Source organism: Cottoperca gobio, chromosome 10 (assembly GCF_900634415.1).
Source record: "Cottoperca gobio chromosome 10, fCotGob3.1, whole genome shotgun sequence".
Lineage (NCBI taxonomy): Eukaryota > Metazoa > Chordata > Actinopteri > Perciformes > Bovichtidae > Cottoperca > Cottoperca gobio.
The window spans coordinates 6699305-6721761 of NC_041364.1; the positions used below are offsets into that span (position 1 = coordinate 6699305).

The following is a 22457-nucleotide window of genomic DNA, read 5'->3' on the forward strand; positions in this document are numbered from 1 at the left end:
CTCTCTCTCTCTCTCTCTCTTCTCTATCTCCACTCTCTCTTCCTCTCCTCTTCTTCTCCCTCTGTCACCCTATATCTTCCTCTCCTTTCTCTTCTCTTCTCTCTCCTCTCTTTTCCTTCTGTCCCTCTCCTCTTTGTCTCTCTATATCCTGTCGTCTATATTCTCTCTATATTACATCATTAAAAATGTATAGCTGTATATATAAGATCCCTGTCTATATATATCCTATTACATTCGAAGAGAATCCTCTCATATTCTATCTCTCTATATATATACTCTCTTATCTTTCTATCTTCTCCAGCTCTCTTCTCTCTCGTCTTTATACTCTCTCTAATATTATTAAATCTCTCTAAAGATCTTCTCTCTCTCTCTATCTACTCTCATCTCTCTTTTTCTCTCTCTCTCCCTCTCTCTCTCTTCCTGTTCTGTTATTCCCTCTCTCTCTCTCTTCTGTCATATCCTCTCAATCTTCTCTCTCTCTGTCTGTCTGTCTTCCTCTGTCTCTCTCTCTCCGTGTCGCTCTCTGTCTGTCTCTTTCCTCTACGTCGTTCTCTCATCTCTCTCTCTCCTCATCCTCTCTCTCTACTCTCTCCAACTCTCTCCTATCTCTCCTCTGTCTCATCTTCTTTCTCTCTCTCTCTCTATTCACTTTCTCTCACTCTCTCTCTCTCTGTCTCTCTTGTCTCTCTCTCTCTCTCTCTCTCTCTCTCTGTCTGTCTGTCTCTGCTCTAGTCTGTCTGTCTCTCTCTCTCTCTCTCTCTCTCTCTCTCTCTCTCTGTCTGTCTGTCTATGTCTGTCTGTCTGTTCTGTCTGTCTGTCTGTCTGTCTCTCTCTCTCTCTCTCTCTCTCTATCTCTGCTCTCTCTTGTCTCTCTCTCTCTGTCTCTCTTGTCTCTCTCTCTCTCTCTCTCTCTCTCTCTCTCTGTCTGTCTGTCTGTCTGTCTGTCTCTCTCTCTCTCTCTCTCTCTCTCTCTCTCTCTCTCTCTCTCTCTCTCTCTCTCTCTCTCTCTCTCTCGCTGATTTACATTAATTTCTGCTCCAAAGCAAAATATAAACAGCATAGGCAGTTTTCTTGTTTATAGATCCAGGAGATTTGATACATTTCCTGTTTAAACTGAGCGGTCTGTTGAGCAGCTTCTTTACATTTATACCCCATTAGTGGTAAAGATTTAAGAACAGAAAAAGAAAAGAATAGAAAAGTTGTCTCCAGTGGTAGAAGTATTCACATCAAGTAAAAGTAAAAGTACTCATTATGCAGAATGACCCATTTGAAAATCACATTTATGATATTACTGGATTATAATTATTTATGCATTAATGTGTTCATCATTTTAATGCCTCGGATGCTAAAGGTAGTTTGTTTTCAACTACTTTATGCTGAATAGCTTCATAATTCATTTGTTGATTTACATGTTGTATTAATAATCTGAATCTGTTAAGTAACTAAAGCTGTCAGATAGAAAAAGTACAATAATTGCCTCCAAAATGTAGTGCAGTAGAATAAAAAGTATAAAAATGGAAATACTCAAGTAGAGTATATAAAAAGTACAGTACTTATTTACATAACACCAATAAAACACAATTATATAGGGATGGGGTTACACACTTGTTAAGAGCAATATTCCTTATTATGTTTTTAGTACATTGGGATAGATTACATGGATACAATTAGCAATATGATTAAGGTTCATAATAATGTGATAATAATGCACATTTAATAGACTTAAGTCATTTTGAAAGCAGCAGTCTGTTGCCATCGGCCATGACAAGAGTGATGAAAGTGGTGACTAATATTTCTTTTCTTGTTCTCTGTTGCTCTGGGTTATTTCTTCTTTTCTTTCTTTATGATCAAGTGCATGTGTGATGCTCATTACTCCCTGCAGACAAGGTTTCTCTCTTTAGGCCACACCTCTTCACAAAATGATGTATTGGGTCGATCTTCCCACCTCCGGGTGCATCAACTGCTAACTCTCCCAATATCAATCTGAACAGTTATGCAATAGCGTTCACGTTATCGATTATTCGGGATGTGTAGTCATGCGGTTCAACTTTGCCAGTGTCAACGCACACGAGAAGACTACACATCCCAACAGACGGAGCGGCTCGTTGGCTTCACTAGTTACACATTGAATGTAGTTCGTCCCACTTGGAAAAAAAATCCGTTCATGATTCAGTTCATTAATAAATAAATAGTTCGGTGTCATGGCGGAATCTGCAGCATGTCCTGCCTTCCAGCTCGGGAGACCTCGATACGAGCAGGTAAGTCCTGTCTTCTTTTCTTGTCAAACGTGCATTAATTACATTTTGTTTTCAAGGCTTTCGGGGGGGGGGGGGGAAACATCTCCATCCTCCGCCCTGCTGCTGCTCTGGATGCTCTCACTTTGTAGCCAAAGTTGCCTTTCATCTGCGATCCGAGTCTTTGTTGTGCAACTGCAACAACTTTGAACTGATAATGAACTTCTGCGCGTGATTGTGTTAGTTTTGAGTTTATACTAGTTTTAGGTTTGTCATTCATATCGCTGTTTATCATCTCCACAGATTTCACACCCTTTGCCTCGCTGCTGCTCCGTGAAACATTTGATCAGACTGTGTTCTGCAGACACTGATGTCTTATATAATGTCAATATAAATGTTTTATTTTATGCTTTACAATCGCAGCTGTTGGGGATTTCTGATACAATATCTACACATAAATGCGCATCATTCTGTACATGCATCTAATCAAAATAGCACTTTAGCTCTCTCAAGTTTATTTATTTGTTCAGGATCCTTTCTGCAGACTTACTGTGTCCCCCACATGTGATCGAGATTAATGCGCTGTCTGTCTTTATCTGAAAACCATTACTCAATTTTCCGTCCTCGTAAATGAATTTGCATTGGTCAGCCCTGAAAGATAATGTGACCTTCACGATAACTGGGATTGCACATTAACTGAGGAAGCTGCATGGTGGTCCATTTCATTTCTAAGACTTCTTTCTTCAAAGCCATTTATTAAACAGCAGACATTATTGATATGAATATTGACTTTGCACTGCAGAGCAAGGTCCATAAAAACATTGAATAAGTCACTCAACTTTATGATCTGCTGTCGTTTCAAATACTATGAGATTTAAATGCAACCTTTATTAAAATGCACGATAGCATGGAAAAACTATGGAAAGGTACAAAAAGACGAAAAGAAAGCAACTTATCTTACATTTTGAGCCAACTTCACTTCTCACACAAACTGTGACACACTCGGATGGATTACTGAATGTGCCTACTGGGCACAGGCCCAGGGAGGAAAGGGCTTCTGGGCCGGAAGTCTCAGTTTGAAGTGACTGTTCAATCAAACAACTACAAAGAGAATGAACTGTGAAACTACTACAAAGAAAATAAAAATGACCATAAAGAAATGCAAAAGGATCATGACCACAAAAAGATGCGAAACAACCAGAAAGAAATGTAAAATGGCCACTAAGAGACACAAAAGGACCACATAAGGTTGTGAAATGACCACATAGGACGTAAAAGGACCACAAAGAAACACAAAACGACCACAAAGAGACTCAAATCAACCACATAAGGAGGCACAATGACCACATAGGACGCTAAACCACCACAAAGAAACACAAAAAGACCACGAAGATACACAAAAAGACCTCATAATGATGCAAAATGACCACACAGGAGGCAAAACAACCAAAAAGAGACATAACGACCACAAAGAGACACAAAATGACCACATAAGGACGCAAAATGACCACATACAACGCTAAACGACTAAAAAGAGACACAAAACGACCACATAAGGATGCAAAATGAGTGTGACTACACAGAGACGCAAATCCAGCACATGTAGATGCAAAACGGCCACAAATGGTAACAAAATGACCACAAGAGATGCAAAATGATGTTGTTTTGTGTCTCTTTCAGTCTGGGGGTCTTTACATTACATTACAGTTCATATAGCTGACGCTTTTGTCCAAAGGGACTTACAAAAAGTGCAAACAATCATGAGGATACACCTCCGAACAGCAAGAATCTTGCAAGTACATTAGCTTCAAATAGGTGAAATCCTTTAAGTGCAGAACAACAGCTTCACATACTCGCTCTTGCTCTTCGGTCGGAGGGTGAGGGACTAATTAACGCAGGATATTGCATGTTTCACAAAAAGCCTAAATAGCAGTTCATTTACACCCTTTGTCTCTTGTGAATTACTTTTCTCTTTAGCGATTACCATCACAAATTCTTTTTTTAGAACACCATCATTTTAAGGAAGTGGGTAATTAAATATTGGTTTCCGGCTCCTATTGCTGACTCTGGTAGGAAGTCTTTCTGACCCCCATAAACCTTTTTCCCCTCTATCTGCAACCTGCAGTTCATGTCGGGGTTGATAAAGGTGCTGTAATACTTTCAGTTCCTTGCGTCAACACAGTTAAAATTAGGCCAGTCTTTGAATCAGCATAAATCTCGCTCAGTTTGTCTGTGCTTTCTGCCGCGCTCAGTCTCTGCTCAGCCTTGTTGTTCACTCTCCAGGGAGCTGAAACTCATGCATAATTAAAACAGGATCCTCACATGGATCCTCAGTCTACCCCACTCTTACAAAACAGCACTGCAGCACATATGGCCTGTCAGAGGAGGAGACATGTGATGGAGGAATGGCAGGGTTACAGTACCGTAAAGAGTCTTCAGGAGGGCTGGATACAGTCATTTCAATTAGGAGCCGATGCTAAACAGATCATTAAAATAGAGAAGGGTTTGTTCCACTGTGTTTTCTGCCCTTCATAACTGATAAATGTCACTGAGGGAATTTGATTGAAGCTGCCATGTTTTTGTCCATCTGGTTTTCCAAAGAGACTGTTGGCATAAATTGCTGTTGGGCCTTTTCAGACTGTTGGCACACGTACTTAGCAATTGGCATGCTGATGAAGACAGAGAAGGGAACAGAGAACAGGGCACTTCACCAGCAGCTCCAAGCCGCACTTAGCTGGAGGAATGTGTTCGGTAAACTTACTCAGATGGCTCGTGCATTGACTTAAAAGTTCATCTCAAAAGGCACATTTTACTTTAGTTATATTGTAAAGTTATGATAGCAAAGACTGTCATTTATATACTTTTTATTATTATTATTATTGGCTGTGTTTTGTTTTGAGGATTTCACCATTTAACAGCTAAAAGTTCTAAAAGTTAGAATAAATTTGGTATTTTTTTATCATATGCCTGCAGAGTGAAGATAAAACATTAACACCATAACGTTAGGGGTTCAAACTAAGATTTAAACTCAGTATTACTTTAGCTGTAGTGTTTTAGTTGTGTACTGTAGCTTAGGCAAACATTTGTTAGGGCTTGAATTGGGGTCATTTGGATCATGACCTCAGTTTATATGGCTGCAGCCCTGTTTGTATATAAACTGTGCTTTTACTGTGTCCTTCTAAATGCATACATTTAATTTACAAATCAGCAGTGTGCTACAGATGTAGCGATGTTTTACAACGTGTTAAACTACTAAGCATAAACTAAAGCACAGTGACGCATCTTCTCAGAGTCCAGAAGACTTGTGATATCATCCGTTCACAGAGTGGAGGATGGTCTGCTGTTGTTACGTGTCTGCTTCCATTAAGAGTGAACTTTGTCACACTGTCTTCTCAAGGGTTCATTCCTCGGTCGACTCAGACACTTCGTAGACATCATCGACCCCAGCACGCTGTTTGTGTCCGAGGTTTGTATGTTGCTGATGGAAGTTTCCAACTGTATAAACTGTCACGTAATAAATGATCCTTTTTCAAATGAATCTGTTCATGTTTAAACAACAGTTAACATTCGTAGAGCTGAATTACTTTACAGTTCAGTTCGGACTTAAATGTTCTTTTTTAAAGCAGAAGATGAAAAGAGTTTAGTTTTTCATATAGTATATGATAGTAAATTGTAAATAAACGGTCGTTGGCAGCCCTTGTAGATAAATATGTTTGTATTTCTCGTTACATGCCACAACATTAAAACATTCTCAGTCTAAATGAAGCCTCTTTGCTTTCTCTTGCAGAAACAATTGAAAGAATGCATGAAACTACTTGACGACTGTAAACATGGCGAGCGTCCACCTGGAGTGTCTGATCTTCAGGTGAGTCTTTATCCACGTTGATGTGAATCAATACAAAGTGTGTTGCCGTATAATAAAACGTGTGTTCCTGAAGGCGGGAAACGTAGTACATATTAGAAAGTATGTAGTGACGGCTGGCTGCAAAAAGTCCTGGCTGGAGTTTAGTGAACTAACGTCTCCTCACCAAATACAAAAGAAGAACAATGTAAACCTCACGATTAATGACACCTCTTCTCTTTAACTGCTCTGCCCGTGCAGCTGTGGGAAGCCCAGAAGATCAAGCAGGTAAGTGATTCATCAGTCGCACTTTGTAAGTCAGCTCAGGGTAAATGCATCTCCATACATTCAAGCCTCTGGGCTCCTGGCCGCATGAGGATGAGGTCATGCTCTCTGCACGCAGGCAATCATTCATCCTGACACAGGAGAGAAGATCTTCATGCCATTTCGAATGTCAGGTACGACCTCAGATGAAGATCTTTGCTAAAGTTGTTGAAAGTTACCTCCATTCTGTCCTCGTTTATTTCACTGAAAGTCATTTCTCCACCGTGCAGGTTATGTACCATTCGGAACACCGATTGTAAGTCTCATATGAAAATCATACATTTTAAAATCACGGCTGTGCAGATGTCCATTTACATGCTCGTGTTTCGGGGATGGATAGACTTATTTTGCCCCAAAAAATAAGCTCTTATTCCCTGGTCTCATTTAGGTCATTGGCCTTCTTCTCCCAAATCAGACTGTGGTGTCTACCATTATATGGCAGGTACTGTAAATAACCAACATATTGTAAAACCATTGCATGTATTGTTCTTTCTGTGCATCTGGAAAGCACACTTTTTACATGCAATGCTTTCCCACCTTTTATAGGAATAAGGACATTGTAAAAAATAAAAGTGCTGCTGTTCTGTTTGCTTCTCTCTGTGTGCTGTCGCTTTAACATGTACGCCTGTAAATATCTGTGTGTGTGTGTGTGTGTATATATACATATATGTCTTCCTCTGTTGCTTTTACTTCTTTCCTTTTTCTGCCCCCACCTCTCTGTTCCCTTCTTTCCTTCATTCCCTCCCTCCATACTCCTTCTTTCTTTCTTTTGTTCATTGCTTTAACCCCCCATCTCTCCTTTTTATTTCCTTCTCTCTTTCCCACAGTGGCTGAACCAGAGTCACAATGCCTGCGTGAACTATGCAAACCGAAACGCCACAAAGGTTGGGAACTACTTTACTGTGAATATGTATTATACTTTCGTCTCCACAAACACTTTCAACACTCAGTGTGGCTGCTTTAGAATGAGTTTGTTCTTATTGTTTTATCCCCATAATAGAATATCATTCATGTGTTAAGACATTCGTATACAAAGTGTCACCATGTATAATAAAATGAGTTTTCTCCCTCCTCAGCCTACACCAGCATCCAAGTTTCTTCAAGGCTACGTAGGAGCTGTGACCAGCGCTGTTTCTATTGCAGTGAGTTTCTTCTTCTTCTTCTTACATCCTCTAAAACGTTTGATTCGAAAGGTTTTTATTTTACGTGCACATGAGCTGCTTTACAGCTGCACCACAAGCAGTTGTAATGATGGCTGCATGTTATATCATTAGCTGTGCTGGTAATACATAACGCTTTAGCACTACAGTACTAGTACTTGTGTTTTTACACTTCTAATAACAATATTACTGCTGCAAATACAAAGAACAGTTTTACTGTATATGAGTATTTTAAGCATGTTACATACTTTATAATATGGTTTTAATTCAAATGAACCTGCTTTTACATTTATTTTCACTAGGTGGGACTGAATGTGTTGATTCAGAAGGCCAACAAGCTGAGTCCTGCTACCCGGATGATAATAAAGAGACTTGTCCCCTTCCCAGCTGTAGGTAGGTTTTCAAAGGACCCTGTGTACCAGCACAAGTTATTATGGAAATATATTAAATTGTAAAAGCCGCCTTCTCTCGCCGTCCTCAGCTAGTGCAAACATCTGTAACGTGGGCCTGATGAGACACAACGAGCTATCTGAAGGAATTGATGTTTTGGACGACAATGGGAATGTGGTGGGATCCTCTAAAATTGCTGCAAGACACGTGAGAGGCTTTTTTGCATACTCTGCATCATTTGTACTCGACTGCACTGAATATGATTTGCTGTTTCCCCCCCCCCCCCCCCGATAATGGGGAAAATGCATCATTTCCTGCTCGACTCCTGTCACTCAGCACCTATTTTATACAGTCTACAGTCAGCACACATTTCACGAAAAGGGAAAATGAAATCCAACTCATTGCAGTATTTGAAATGAAGCGTGTGCACAATGTTCTCATCTTTTTCCCCAGGCGATCACGGAGACCGCCTTCACACGAGTGGTCCTCCCGATGCCCATCTTTGTCCTGCCCCCCATCATCATGTCCTACCTAGAGAAGTTTGTACAGAAATATATATTGTTTTTTTACTGTCATTATTGATTAATCGATTATTTTGTCATTTAATTGATTCATCTTTAAATGTCAAAGATATGAAAAATGGCCATCACATAAGTTCACAGCCCAAAGGTAATGTAAGGTACTGTCTACTATCATAAAGGACCAAGACAACCACAACATATTCAAATTTAAGAAGCTGAAACAAGTGATTTCCCCCCCATTTATGGCCATATTCAAATATGTATATTGATAGAAAACGTAAAAAATATATTTTTATGAATTTTATATGAGACTATGACCTGCTTTACTATATATATATATATATATATATATATAAAATATATTTTTAATTATTAATTAACTTTTTTTATGACATACAAAATATTACATTTTTATGACATACTATATTATGATTTTTTGACATAATGACATATTTACGACTTCCTATGAGTAAAGTATCCGTTAATTCAGGAGAAGAACAAACAATAAATGTGCTTTTTCCTTTTTCTGCTTCTCACCACATTCTACAACCCTCAGATCTATCTCGTAACACCAACTAGTGGAAGATTAAATGTTCTGATTAAACCTTTTTAAACAGACAAGGTAGAGAAACCTAAGAAACTGACGTACTGCATGTATAAAACAGGCTGTTGGGTTAAAGCTGACAGTTACAGCGAGAGTAAATGTACTTCCTCTTTCCTACCTGTTGTCAGTAACTCAAAAATCCATTTTGATGATAGAAATTCAGTGTTTTTGTGCCACATGAATTAAGCAGGAGCTAAATCCAACCATGACAAAACAGTAACAGCAACTGAAGTAGTCCTGCTAAAAGATGACTAGCTTAGCAGAGCAGCTGTAAGCACCTCACACACCTCTGACACAGGCCTAATAAAGACCGTCCAGCGTTAAGAGTGTAAGATAATCTTCCCTAAAGGCCTTAAATTGACAACATTACAATGTTCATTGTTTGGCCAACCTGCATTAAAGCTCCTTCTTTCTCAACGTTATCGTTCTGTCTTTATAGGGCGGTATTGTTCGTTTGTTTCTGGGTCTAAAAATACTCTAAATATATGTTGGTGTAATGAGCCAGATCCAACATATGTTGTGCCCCAAAGTGTTTCCCGTGATAATCATTGGATAGTAGGTCACAGCCAGGAAAACTGTAATAATACAGCCTAATGTTTTTAAACGCAAACTTGTTTCTATTATAAACTCGAATAATGTTGGATATCTGCAGTCGGACTCATTAAAGCCAGAGCGGGAACGTCGGCACAGACACATTAATCTCCCACCCTCTAATTGTTGAAAATAGCACCCCCAATTCTGCACACGTTGTCTTTTCTCCAGATCTAAAAATAACTCCCGGCTTGGCAGTAGTCATCTGGGATCGATCCACACAGCAGGCTCACATTTCCTTTTATCACTATCTTGACTCGGTGTAGGCTGCGATTCCTGCAGAGCCACCGCAGATTGTTGCTGCCCGTCCACAGCCTCGTGTGCCTGGTTACCTTCGGCCTCTCCCTGCCCGTGGCCATCAGCCTGTTCCCCCAGATGTCTCAGGTAAAGTACAAACGTCGGTTCAGCTGCTTCTACTGCTAATTCAAGACCAGATGGCTCACGGAGAGACAGAGAGAGCAGCTGGGAAGAAATTCAAATTACACATACACCACTTGACATGCACAGCCCGGGCCCACAACAGTGGGTTCACCTCTTATTCCAGATGTCTCTTCACACGTATAATTAAAAGTCACAATGATTTTCAAAGCTTAAAGAATTTACCTTCAGTTTTATGTTTGTTTTCTTTTGCAGATTGACGTGTCTTGCCTAGAGCCGGAGATTGCTATGGCAACAGATTGCAAGGTGGTGACCTACAACAAGGGTCTATGATGGGTGATGGGGGGGGGGGGCGGAGAGCAGAGGACGGGAGCGAGGCTGCATTGTGAAAAGCTGTCAGGGAGAACTTAAATTGGGGTTCCTCCTGTCCTGACAGGTTTGGGAGTCTTCCTCCTGCAGTATAATAGCAGAGCATGTAGATCATCGTGTACTAACCCAGGTTTGTTTTTTATTTCCAAGTACGGTTCTCAAGATCCAAGCAATTATTCAGGCTAGGTTTTAAAAATGGGACATATCTCTTCCGTCCTTGCTGTTTTCAAGAGCGAATAACAAAAGCTCTTTATATAGAAATGATGATATGATATAGTTTTTAGTATTAATTCATTCATTTTAATATATACACAGATCAGTGTTTCCCACACACACAGGCTACACTTTGTTTCTCACTAAAGCATAGTTATGGCTGCTTTTTCATAAGCTTTATAAATACAGTTTAAACCTGCAATAACGGACTTTCTCTGGCTGTAAACTTTCTACTGTATTCAGCAAAGTCTCTAACTTTGTCTATCTGCCGTTTTATCAGGTAGTGCACAGTGTTTTTTTCCGCTGATTACGGCCGCCTGTTTGGCCAAAAACAACAGTGATGAGAGCGGCGAGAGTGAACCTAAAGAGTGAAGTTGCGGCGAGTTAAGAAAAACGGTGAGGTGAGAGGAAGTGAAGGATGGTGTGTTGTCGAAAGACTAAGATTGTGGTACTAAACAGGTGCTTGTTAGATAATCAGCTCGGTTTTATCTTTATTTAAACCCAATACCTCCTAAATCAGTGGGTTTTAACCTTTTTACCTTGTGATCCATAAAGAAACGTTATATCTACCTGTGAGGCAGACGTAAGGTAAACTATCGTCGTATTTCACAAGATAAAAACTAAAATAACGGCAACTTTTTGTGTAGCTGAAATGTTAGTCCTGCTAATTATCTTGCGGATAAATCTTGTCCATTGTCCTGAATCTACAATCCTTCGACAGATTTCTGAGGCTTATAATAGATAGCGATATGTATTTCCTTACACAAACACATTAAATACACACACATTTCTGACAAGGATCCTTTAAATTTGGTTATTAAATAATTTTGATCAAGATATTTTACAGTTGAAAACAAAAACAAATCAGTGCCCTCTGCTGGACAAACTAGAGAGATAATGTAATCTAATGTAGTTTCTCTTCTGCACGTTCTTAAATCTGCAATAAGAATATAGATATATATATATATATATATATATATATATAGATATATATATATATATATATATATATGATATATATATATATAATATATATATATAATAAATATATATAATAATATATATATATATATATATATATAATATATATATATATATATATAAATATATATATATATATATATATATATATATATATATATAAATATATATAAATATATATATATATATATATATATAGATATATATATATATATATAAATATATATATATATATATATATATATATATATATATATAAAGACATATATATATGAGACAAAAGGAGCTTCGAGTGAAAGCTTCCCCCCCAAAAGGATATTTTCGACCTGTGCACTAGATTTCAAAATAAAAGTCTTAGAAATCTCTCCGGAACAAGTGTATTTATCACGTGATGGTAGAGAAACTCTGCACTACACAGGCTGCAGTGCTGTAGACTGAGAGTGATGAAACTGTGGAACAATATGAAGCCACTCCCTCAGTGGCTTTACTGTATACGTCTATGGAGAAATGTGGAGTGTGTCCTGTCGATGTACATTAGTTACACACTGTTTTATCACATTCCAGCTGTTTTTACCCTAATAATGTGAAACAACAACGTCATTCTGCTGTCTGGACATTTTGTTTCCTGCAATAGCCAAACACTGGACATTTTACTCCACTACTGTTTCTTAAACGACTCTTTTCCCCTGACTTCTTTTGTACAATATTTGAAACAGAAAAGTATAAGCTAATATATTATACTACTGATTATGAACTAGTATTTTTTATTCTTTGTAAACTCCTTCTACTACAAGTTTATTAAATGTTTGATAGTCGAACAATGTAAAACGTTTATCTATATTATCTAAGAAAAATAAAAAAATACTGTTTTTCCATTTACTTTTTTTGTGAAGACTTTATTTTCCGACATGTCAGAGTTTGTTCTGTATGTTTTGCTTCAGCTGTTTAATGTTAATATATTGATACAGTATATTGCATCGGGGCTTTCAACAAGGACCATCATGGTTTTACTGTTTCACCATTTACATTTGAAATATGTTAGATAATCTTTATTTGATGTTTATTGTCATGTGCACAACAATTACAGAGAAACTCTTAGATCTCAGACTCCCTGCAACACGGAAGTAAAAAAAAGAGAGAAAAAGTAACAAATAAAACAAAATAAACAGGGCCGTCCTCTCCAGTTATTTAGAAAATGAATATGCAACTTCTTTGATAATTGATAAGTCTTAAAAGTAGTTTGTCCCCTTAGGAATCAGAAAAAGTCCACAATGTTCTAAAATGTATTTAGGCAATTAATCAAGAAAATAATCAACTTACTAATTGATAATTGTCTATATTATCTTTTTTAGCTGACCAGTGAAGACAAAAGTAAAGTAGTATGTATGAATGTTATAATGTTCACTAAATGCTAAATGATGACATTTGCGAATATTTATTATACATCTTGAATATATTTCTGACAGTTCTTGAGCTGCTTATTTTTTTAGTCACCTACAATAAAACAATGAGTTTGCAGTGTTGAGCTGTGACACGTGTTGGCCGCCAGAGGGTGCTGCTGCGCCTGCGCAGAGATAAAGCGTCAGTGTCAGAGTTCAGAGGGAAAAGGTCGTCAGAAACATGGCTGCTCCCCTGGATGACATGTTTTCCTTCTGCGTGGACCCCGGCAAAGTCTCCACCTGCGTGGATGTCCGATTTATAGACAATATCAAGGTAAGGCTGTTTAGAGTTTGCCAGAAAAAAGACTTTTAGACACATACGTGGCTTAAATCGGCTCGTGCAGCAGAGGTGTGGTAGTCGCATGTCGGCTGAATCACAGCTGGGCAGAGCAGAGCCTGCTGGGCTCAGAGTACTGGAGGAACTGGACTGCTGTATGAAACGTTTTCTGATCATTATATATCTGTATGTGTCTGAAACTACCTGGTAGTTCCTGGTTTTTGACGTTTAGTGTGTTCATTTCAACCAAAAGTGAGGACGCTAAGGGACAACATCCATCCTTTTACACTATTAAACTTATTATGGTGTCATATGCATGCAGCATGTAACTTAATTGTGTTAACGCAAAGTAAACCTAATGTTGTTCTCGTTATTGTACCCAGACGTGATTTGTGTTGGGCTCAACTCTGAATTACATTTAGCTTCAGTATTACTATGAGGTTTATATTGGAGAGAAAAGGGTTTATGTCAGTAGCATTTACATAAAGCAGGTGGTGTACCTTACTCAGGAGCCACAATCACATTATTTCTCAGTCTAGTGTCATTTTTGTTGATTAAAAAAATGAATTCATGCACTTATAAGCCTTCAAAGCTGTGGAAATATGACGGTAAAGGCAAATGAAAGAAACACAACTCTTGAAAAAGAAAATGTTCTATGCATTAGTGGTAATGATCTGAAAGATAAAGGTAAATGACATTATACACTGAGAAAACTTAACTTCACCATTACCCATCATGTCTCATCTCTCTTAACTCCTATTTGTGAGGTATGTTTGTGTCAACATGTGTGAAACGTGTCCAGGGACTGGTGAATATTCCCCCACAGTAATGGTTTGTTGTTTATGTTCCAGGGCAAGGGTCTCTTTGCCAAAAAGAGCATCAAGAAGGGAGAGGCCATTTTTTCTGAGCGGCCACTGGTCTCTGCCCAGTTCCTGTGGAATGCTTTGTACAAATATAAAGGTGAGATGTGGACTGCATGTAAATGCACACGACACATTTTAGTAAAGAAACTTTTGCAAAACGTTACTGTGCACATTTTAGTCGCCAGAAATCAAGTTTCACATTATAAGGAATTTGTTTAGGTGCATAACAATAAACATAAAAGCAAACACTGGAACACTAGTAGGCGCCCCTACTTAATGTGCTTTTTAACTGCATCTTGTATTAATTAAGAAGCAAAGCGACTGATATTGCATTAATAATGTAATATATTATTGATGGTCCAGACAGTGAAGTCAACATCATGTATGTCTTATCAGACTTGATTATTAAACTAACCGGTTCTGCAGTAATGTTTTACCTCCGCTCATCTGCTGCACTGTGTCCTATTTATAGCCTGCGAGTACTGCTTACGTGCTCTGGAGACTGCGGAGGAGAATGCGAAGAGACTCAGCGGCATCCCTGGACTCAGCCTTCCTTACCCTGAGCTCTGCCGTGTTCGACCAGAGAAGCACCAAGCCTGCCCTCAATGCCAGGTTAGTCAAAACAGGATACGTAGATGTTTGGGTTTGACTTTGTGTAGCAAGTGTCATTTGTTTCTCACAGAAGGAAAAGGTCCTGAAAAAAGAGGTCAGATCAATATAAGACCGGCAACCTATCGATTTGTAGACAGCTGTGGTCAGGGAGGACCTTGCACTACGTCGACTCTGTGTGACTAGCTGATTGATATTTTTAGAGGCCAGAACTGGTACGATGGATCAATAAGATAATCCGTCTATTATTATTATTATTAATGTTTTATTAACCAAAGAGAAAATATTATGTATATACATTTCTATATCACCTTTCAAAAGCTAGCTACAAAGTGTTGCACAAAAGATGTAAAATTAATAGATGTACATTGCAGAAAATAGATGTTAGGATAAAAAAAGAGCAAATTAATAAATTACATTAAAGGGGGGGGGGGGGGAGTTGCCTCACAAAGACCCGAAATGTATCGTGCATGTTTACATTCGTCACTTGATGAGCTTCTGTTTTTTGGCTCTATGTATTCTGATTGGTCTAAAACTCGACAGGTGATGTACTGTAGCAGCGAGTGTCGACAAGCTGCGGCAGATCAGTACCATCGGGCTCTGTGTTTGGGTTCCTCTCAGGACGATGCAGACCACCCCGTCAACAAGCTTAAAGATGCATGGAGGTCAGAGTGCATTTTATAGTTGTTGTCATTGTAAACCCTCTTTGAGTTTTCTATTTTAAAATGGCATTCGCCCCCCCCCAATGAAGATTTGTCTTCTCTTCAGGAGTATGCATTATCCCCCAGAGACCTCCAGCATCATGCTTATGGCCCGAATGGTAGCGACAGTCAAACAGGTGAGTCTCTGACGTTAGCTCCAGTGAGTATAAATCATTTGGGATTCAACATGGAAGCATAATACAAACACGTTGTCGTAGAAGGACACAACATGCCGCATGTAATCTAGCTTTTTGATAGATTTTAAACTTAGCTTGACATTATATTAGACCAAACTAAAACTGACGTCCTAAATATGAAAGCTATATGACAAGCAGGTGAGAGGACATTTTTAATAAACTTTGCTCTCATGGATTTCAGGCGCCTGACGGTAAACAAAACATAATTTGAAAACTTTAAAGCCTCTCTAATCGATATCTTTATATAAACGATGGATTCATATGTAAGGTGTTGCTTGTAGTGATGAACCCACAGAGAATTATCACCAACAGCTCTACGGTGTGTTAGCGTCTCTCAGCTCATTATTTTGGTTTCACGGCCCATAACTTTACTGGTTTGCTTCACTCTCACTGCACTCACCAAACTTGTTTCTAGCAACGGCAGCAGACGGCTGTTTTTTAGCAACAAAAACCCCACTCTGATAAATCCACTGATGCCTCCTCAGCACTAAACATAGCGGAGCGTTTAGCATCTAAAGAGCCAGCATTGGATGGAGACCAAAACAGAGCTAAAAGGAGAGTGGACTTGCATTCCCATGTGGTGGCTGCTAATGAATGCTTCTGCTGCTTTATGTGTGAACAGGAAACTGTCTGACACTTTGTTTTGATTATCCTTCAAAAGACAGGAGCCATTGAAACGTTACATGTGTAACAAAGATGGTGCATACTAACAATAAAATGCACTATAATTAACTAAGTGATACAACGTTTGTTACTGATTTATTTATTGGTTATGTCGTGCAGGCCAAAGACGAAGCGCACTGGCAGAAGCTGTTTTCTCACTTCTGCAGCCGGACGGGTAATGAGGAAGAGGAGATCGCCCATAAGCTACTGGGAGAGAAGTTCAGAGTAAGTAATTGTCCTGTTATTTCTGCTGGAAATATGATATTGTTGAGGTTCAAAATGTATAAAGTCTGGCAGTTCAAAGAAAATGTCATGCTCTTATGCTAATCGCAGTTGTTTACGGTCAATAAGCAAAGCGGGACAATGGTACTCCCTCAAGACCCTTTTTATTCCCACTGTGAGGCCATCTATGATGTATGTTATGTAATCTCTTTTTTTAATCGTTGTCTCTATAGGGGCAGCTGGCCTTGTTACACAGCCTTTTTAAAGCAACACTATATGATGACCATCTGAGTCGGGTAAGAAAGAACACTTCATGCTTTGTTAAATACTTTACATAATTTAACAGTTAATGACTAATCAACTAATAACAGTGTTGCAAATTAAATGTGTCATAATACAGTTTAGTGATGAGCTTTGTGCCATAAATGTTGCCCTACTTTATTATATCCCTTTTTTTTTTAATAATATAAATGTCATCCAAAATGTTCCTAGTCGTGCTGACGGATGATGACGACGCACAGGCAGTTACAGAAATGTGTGTTATGATTTAAGTTGATTTCTGAGACGCGTTACTGAACTCAGAATCATGTTAATGTGCTGATGGAACTGGGAAGTGAAAGCACACAGAGTTAATTCCTACCCGCTAGAGACGCTGACCCCGACCTCTGACCTTTTTTAGTTTGAAAGGGGCCAAAGGAAATGAATGATTCTCCGGCATTGATCAGTAAAGATATGATTGTATTGCAGTGGTTTACCCCCGAGGGTTTCCGCTCTCTGTTCGCTCTTGTGGGAACCAACGGACAAGGCATCGGCACCAGGTAAACACTCTGCACTCTTGTCCTTCAATTTTCTTTTACCACTTGGGCTCAAATAATTCTCTCTCTTTGTGCTCTGTGTTTCCATTCAGCTCCTTGAGTCAGTGGGTTCATGCCTGCGATGCACTTCAGCTTCCTGCCCAGCAGAAGGAGCAATTGGACTCTTTTATCGACCAGCTGTACAAGGACATCGAGAAAGGTCACAGTTTTATCTCTTGCAGTATATTGTAGAGTAAATAATATTTGTCTCAATTGAGCAGATTTGCACTTTTTTTTAGAAGTGAGTGTTTTATTATGATTATTGTGTGTGTGTGTTGTCCCAATGCCATTACTGTGATTATGTAATCTGTGTGCAGATCTCAACACGTGCCAGACATTTGCATCATTGTCTCTTCTCTCTGTAGAAACGGGAGACTTTCTAAACTGCGAGGGCTCTGGACTTTTTCTGCTTCAAAGCTCATGTAAGTGCAGATGATGTTATGAGCGCTGCTGTCACTTCAGTTCAAACACACTGCTACTCTGGTCAAGAGACGGACTGATGACTTTGTCTTCTTTGCCCCTTTGACCCTTTGACCCCTGCAGGTAACCACAGCTGCATACCCAACGCAGAGGCCTCTTTCCCAGACAACAATTTCCTGCTTCAACTCGGTGCCCTTAGTGACATCAGCCCAGGAGAGGTCAGCTAACACGTCTGGGCTTGGAGTGATAAATTCTGGCCCAGGAAATAGACGGGACAGAACATCCCTCCCTAGCTTTGTGTGCTCCCTTGTCAGGCGGTATTAGAAGGCTGAGACTTTGAGGATTGGAGTTGGTTTGTCAAGCTGTCAGAAAAGATTGAGTGCATCTGCGTGGCACAGTGATGTCACAGCAGCCGTGCTACTTTCACAGCAAAGCTCTCCTCTGAATGCTCACTGAGACAGGAGTGCTTTGTGTAAGATGGAAGGACACAGCGGCTTCCTGCATGAGGGCGGGAGAAGAAAAACCTTTTCTTATTTTTTCAGTTATGTGAAAACACCAGTAGGATGTTTATGGAGCTAAACTGTAATTGCTAAGAGCTCAATATATATAAAACATTTCTTCTTCAATTCTTAGGAGATCTGCATCAGTTATTTGGACTGCTGTCAGCGCGACCGAAGCCGTCATAGCAGACACAAAATTCTGAGGTAAGCATATTTAATCCCCCAGATGGTCCACTCGAATGGAGTCGCACTGTTCTGGATCAATAAGCCCTTCCAGGCAATAATGGGGAGTCTTGAGGTGGAGACGCTAGGGGTCTGATGGCTCCTCATTGATCAACATGGAAATCCATCTTTGAATTATAGCCCAACACTCAGTAGGCAAAGTTTGAGTCTGAGTGTTTCGCACCATCCTGTGTTAATTCTCAGCTCTGAGAAGGTGCAGTTGCACGCCATGTTGGTGTGAATAATGGTTAAGTTCAGCTTTTGTTGAGAGGTGCCACAATGTGACCTGCGGAACATTTTCTTCCCAGGGAGAACTACCTGTTCGTCTGCTCGTGTCCAAAGTGCGTCTCCCAAATGGATGAGCTTGACGTGACTTCAGAGGAGGAAGAGGAGGATGAAGGCGAGGCAGAAGGTGACGCGGAGGGGGATGAGATGGAAGACGAGATGACGGATGTCTGACGAATGACTTGCCCATATTGTTCTGAGCCGTTCCCTTTCCTGCAACCACGAAGCCCTGAGGAATTAAGACCAGTTCAAAACCCCATCTGCATTTCACCAGAACTGTCCACATGTGCGGGATAATATCTTGTCATCGCTACGTTTCACTCATCACGTGTCCATTTAGAGATATCGGCCACAGAAAACTGTAAAGGCAGCTTTAGGGCAGTGGGAGGTTTTTAGTTGTTTTGGCTCTACTTCAGCACAATGGTGGGTTTAAATAAAACAAAGACTTTGACTTTCAACTATCTGGGTTTGTGTGTAAAACGTTAAGGACTGGTAGGCCCACCAAAACTTGGTGCCTATGTAATAAAAGGGATAACATTTCTAAACAGTTTATCCAATGTGGACGCTGCTTTTTTAAATCAAAACATTCTGGCCACTTCTGGCTAAACATAGCAGTCCAAATTAGTATAGCCTTTAACCAAAGAGTTAAAACTGCTGCCAGCAACAGTGCTGAGAATAACAAAAAGACCAAAAAAAACAAAACGATGAGCTGAAAGACTCTAAAAGGCTTGAAAGGGCTGATGGGAACTGCAGAGGCTTGTAATTATTCCCTGCAGCTTCATCACTACCAGCTCTGGTATCACAGTCCCTTTTTTTTAATGCATTGTTAATGTAAAAATATTGAGTAGAGCAGCTTTAAATTAAAGCTGAAAGTCGGTACTTAATCTTCACAGCTGTTGTGTAGTTTGATCCAATGTGCTGGAGTACAGAGTCAAAACAAAACTGCCCCAATCCTCGTGTCTGACCGTCAGGTCCACTAAATCCAACTGTCATCACTTCTTGTTGCTGACGACTCATGAACAAGGCAAAGTGATTAAGCGAAGGTCAAATGGTTCTCCGTGGTTTTCTCCACTTAAGAAGTTTCTTACATGACTATGCATTACTGTACTGAAGAGGCTTTTTTTATTTATATTCTGCTCTGTTCTGTAATTACAGTCTTGTCATATGGGAGACATCCAGCCAGTGAAATATAGTTTGGTTTTCATACAATGATCTATGGGGTTCAGTTAAACCTTACTTAATGTATTGTGGAGACCTTGAGTTGAAAATTGCTTTGTCAGTAACTGTTTGGCCTTTGTTGAGAACTGTATTTCAAACCGCAGTTCCACATGAGTGAAATTGCTGCGGCCCACACAGGAATCAATATTACAACAGTGACTGTAATCACAAATCCCAATATTTTCAGTTCCTCGACAGAGATTGGAAATATTGAATGAGTAATCCCAACTTTCTCAGTTGGCATTCAGCGCAGTGGCCCAGGAGAACGAGTAAGTGACACAAGTATGATTTAAAATGTTCTAACGGGAGCATAGCAGTTGTTGCTTACTACTCTAGCATAAAGCATTGCAATTGGATGTCTGTTGAGTCATTTATCTGCCTTTGCTACAGGAGACTACTGGTCAAATATTTGTTCAGTCTATGCATATTGCATATGCTTATTTTTTTTTCCTGGCTTTAACATTCCACATATAGATCGACACCTCCTTTCATATCATTAGTTAGTAAAAGGATTAAATGAGGTCTTTTACTGCTGACGCCTGCCAGTCGATCACTGTTCACACTGACATAAGTGCAGTCTAATTGGTGGTAGCACAGGTAGGTACTGGATGAGAATACGTCTCAATAATAGTATACTTGCAATTTTAAGAATAATCCTCTAGTTTCCCCCAGTGCCTCCAGTCTATGGATGACATTTCTCCATTAACCTTCTCAGTTTACTCCACTTGCATTCCCCAGTTGTAGCTGCATCAAATGCTAATTCACCCAGGATACACAAAAAAAGGAAATGGCGGGACACATTATGTTCATGAAAGGATGCACACCTGGGACCCAGCATAGTGGGAGGCTGGACCTCTGGACACATCCTCCAGCTAACCCTCCCCCACCGTCATTCTCTGAAGCCGTGCCAGAATCGCTGCAGGAGCTCTGTAACGTCGGTGCAGCAGCTCATCGCAGGGGTCGAGCTCACATTTAGGCCTCCAAATCACGCTGCCCGGCCCGTTTAAAGTACTGAAAGCGGAGAGGTCAAAGAGTCCTCCCCGAGAGAAGTGGACTAGATAGAGGCTCATTTGAGGAATGAGGAGGCGGGAAGTGAGGCAAGTGTTTGAGGAAAGGGTAGAAAGGGAAGTCGGGGAGCATAATTACTATGCAGAGAAAGAGTCCTTTATTCTGACAAACCAAGTACAAAACACTTCATATACATTTCAAAGACTACAATGATCTGAAAGTGGTATATTACTGTCACTGCTGCATTATGATGGTGGAGGGAGAGTACTTCACTCTATTTAAAGACTTAAAAGATGGCACATTTTCCCAATACTTTTAATGTTAAGTGCAGGAAATATAAGGTTTTACCTCTTACTTGTAATGCTGGACAGCACATTGCTTTATCAAATGTGTGTATTATTTTTTTTAAACCTATCAGCCTGAGATGCTCTTAGGATTTGCTCCAAAAATCTATACAGTTGAATAAAATATGATTGGGATCTTTACGTCAGGGCCTGTAAGCTGTGTAATAACTAAAAGGATAATATCATGCAGAATGTGACCTTACAGTGGACTTCATGGGTAAAGCTTTACACTTTAGGGTTGTAACTGTCACTGTCTGTTGCTTTCTAAAAGTCCTTTTATTTTTAAAAAATCTGTCCTCAAGTAAATAGGCTTCCTAATTTAACATGATTTATTCTAAACAACTCTAAACTGGTGATAGAAGTAATCAGTCGGATGGTTTTATACTAACATACTGAACTTCGTCCTATCGTCAAAATGTCCAGCCACCTGCTGTTGATTTGTGTTGTTATGACTGCTAGTGTGAAAGTTGTCCATCTATTTCATAATGCATGCTCGAAGTGGGTAAACTATGAAATGGAAGCTGGTTTTTAGACCCCGAGCTTACTGACTGCTCGAAAACAGGCCCCATATGGAAACAATCACCAACCTACATCAGCGCTGTCCAGATTGGTTACCACAACACATACCATTGCTACCTTGGAGGGCGACTCCAGAACTACAGTGATGAACGACTGCTTCATGTGCAATTAGCCGACCTGAAGTAAGGTTATTGCACTTTAGCTCACCCTGCATAAAAATAAACATGAGAGAGAAATACAGTTTGAGAACACCAACATGGCTGCTGAGTGACCTGCTGGCTTTGATCAATGTTTGAGATTTCTGTGGTTCTGCTGAAATCATTTCCTCTGCAAAAATCAAAATGATAAAAATCGTCAACAGTACCAAACAGAAACATTGTGAGCTGCCCAATAACATCACATTCATCTTCAGGGAGAAATGTTTAAGACCTCAATGGCGTCATATAAATCTTGCAGTGCGGCCCGAGCCAGTGGACTGGAACATGAAGAATTGTGCTGTGAATCATCCAA

The 22457-nt window shown here is 39.7% G+C and overlaps 2 protein-coding genes across 3 annotated transcripts; both read left to right on the forward strand.

The window, feature by feature from the left end:
* The first annotated feature begins 1921 nt into the window (after nucleotides 1-1921).
* Nucleotides 1922-11566, forward strand: sfxn5b (sideroflexin 5b). 2 transcript variants are annotated; one of them, XM_029442320.1, is made up of 14 exons: nucleotides 1922-2258; nucleotides 5632-5700; nucleotides 6022-6099; nucleotides 6337-6363; nucleotides 6479-6533; nucleotides 6630-6655; nucleotides 6788-6841; nucleotides 7227-7283; nucleotides 7476-7541; nucleotides 7862-7952; nucleotides 8041-8156; nucleotides 8403-8488; nucleotides 9932-10049; nucleotides 10299-11566. In XM_029442320.1, exons 1-14 carry the CDS (start codon nucleotides 2202-2204, stop codon nucleotides 10374-10376), a joined length of 978 nt encoding a protein of 325 aa, XP_029298180.1. In that variant the 5' UTR covers nucleotides 1922-2201; the 3' UTR covers nucleotides 10377-11566. The 2 variants fall into 2 exon arrangements, with proteins under 2 accessions (XP_029298180.1, XP_029298181.1); XM_029442321.1 differs by lacking the exon at nucleotides 5632-5700 and having other exon boundaries at nucleotides 10299-10376.
* A 1622-nt stretch (nucleotides 11567-13188) lies between these two features.
* Nucleotides 13189-20432, forward strand: smyd5 (SMYD family member 5). The gene is made up of 13 exons (XM_029442354.1): nucleotides 13189-13319; nucleotides 14174-14282; nucleotides 14658-14797; nucleotides 15338-15459; nucleotides 15563-15632; nucleotides 16476-16580; nucleotides 16811-16873; nucleotides 17325-17395; nucleotides 17485-17591; nucleotides 17797-17853; nucleotides 17975-18069; nucleotides 18485-18555; nucleotides 18882-20432. The coding sequence occupies exons 1-13, from the start codon at nucleotides 13227-13229 to the stop codon at nucleotides 19030-19032; spliced, it is 1254 nt and encodes a 417-aa protein (XP_029298214.1). The 5' UTR covers nucleotides 13189-13226; the 3' UTR covers nucleotides 19033-20432.
* Nucleotides 20433-22457: the final 2025 nt, after the last annotated feature.

Excerpts from the sequence above, each read along its gene's own strand:
- sfxn5b (XM_029442320.1), top strand. The coding sequence starts at position 2,202 with ATGGCGGAATCTGCAGCATGTCCTGCCTTCCAGCTCGGGAGACCTCGA. Across the intron at positions 5,701-6,021 it reads GCACGCTGTTTGTGTCCGAG|AAACAATTGAAAGAATGCAT; the intron begins GTTTGTATGTTG and ends TTTCTCTTGCAG. Across the intron at positions 6,100-6,336 it reads CTGGAGTGTCTGATCTTCAG|CTGTGGGAAGCCCAGAAGAT; the intron begins GTGAGTCTTTAT and ends CTGCCCGTGCAG.
- smyd5 (XM_029442354.1), top strand. The coding sequence starts at position 13,227 with ATGGCTGCTCCCCTGGATGACATGTTTTCCTTCTGCGTGGACCCCGGC. Across the intron at positions 16,581-16,810 it reads TACTGGGAGAGAAGTTCAGA|GGGCAGCTGGCCTTGTTACA; the intron begins GTAAGTAATTGT and ends TTGTCTCTATAG. Across the intron at positions 18,070-18,484 it reads GTGACATCAGCCCAGGAGAG|GAGATCTGCATCAGTTATTT; the intron begins GTCAGCTAACAC and ends TTCAATTCTTAG.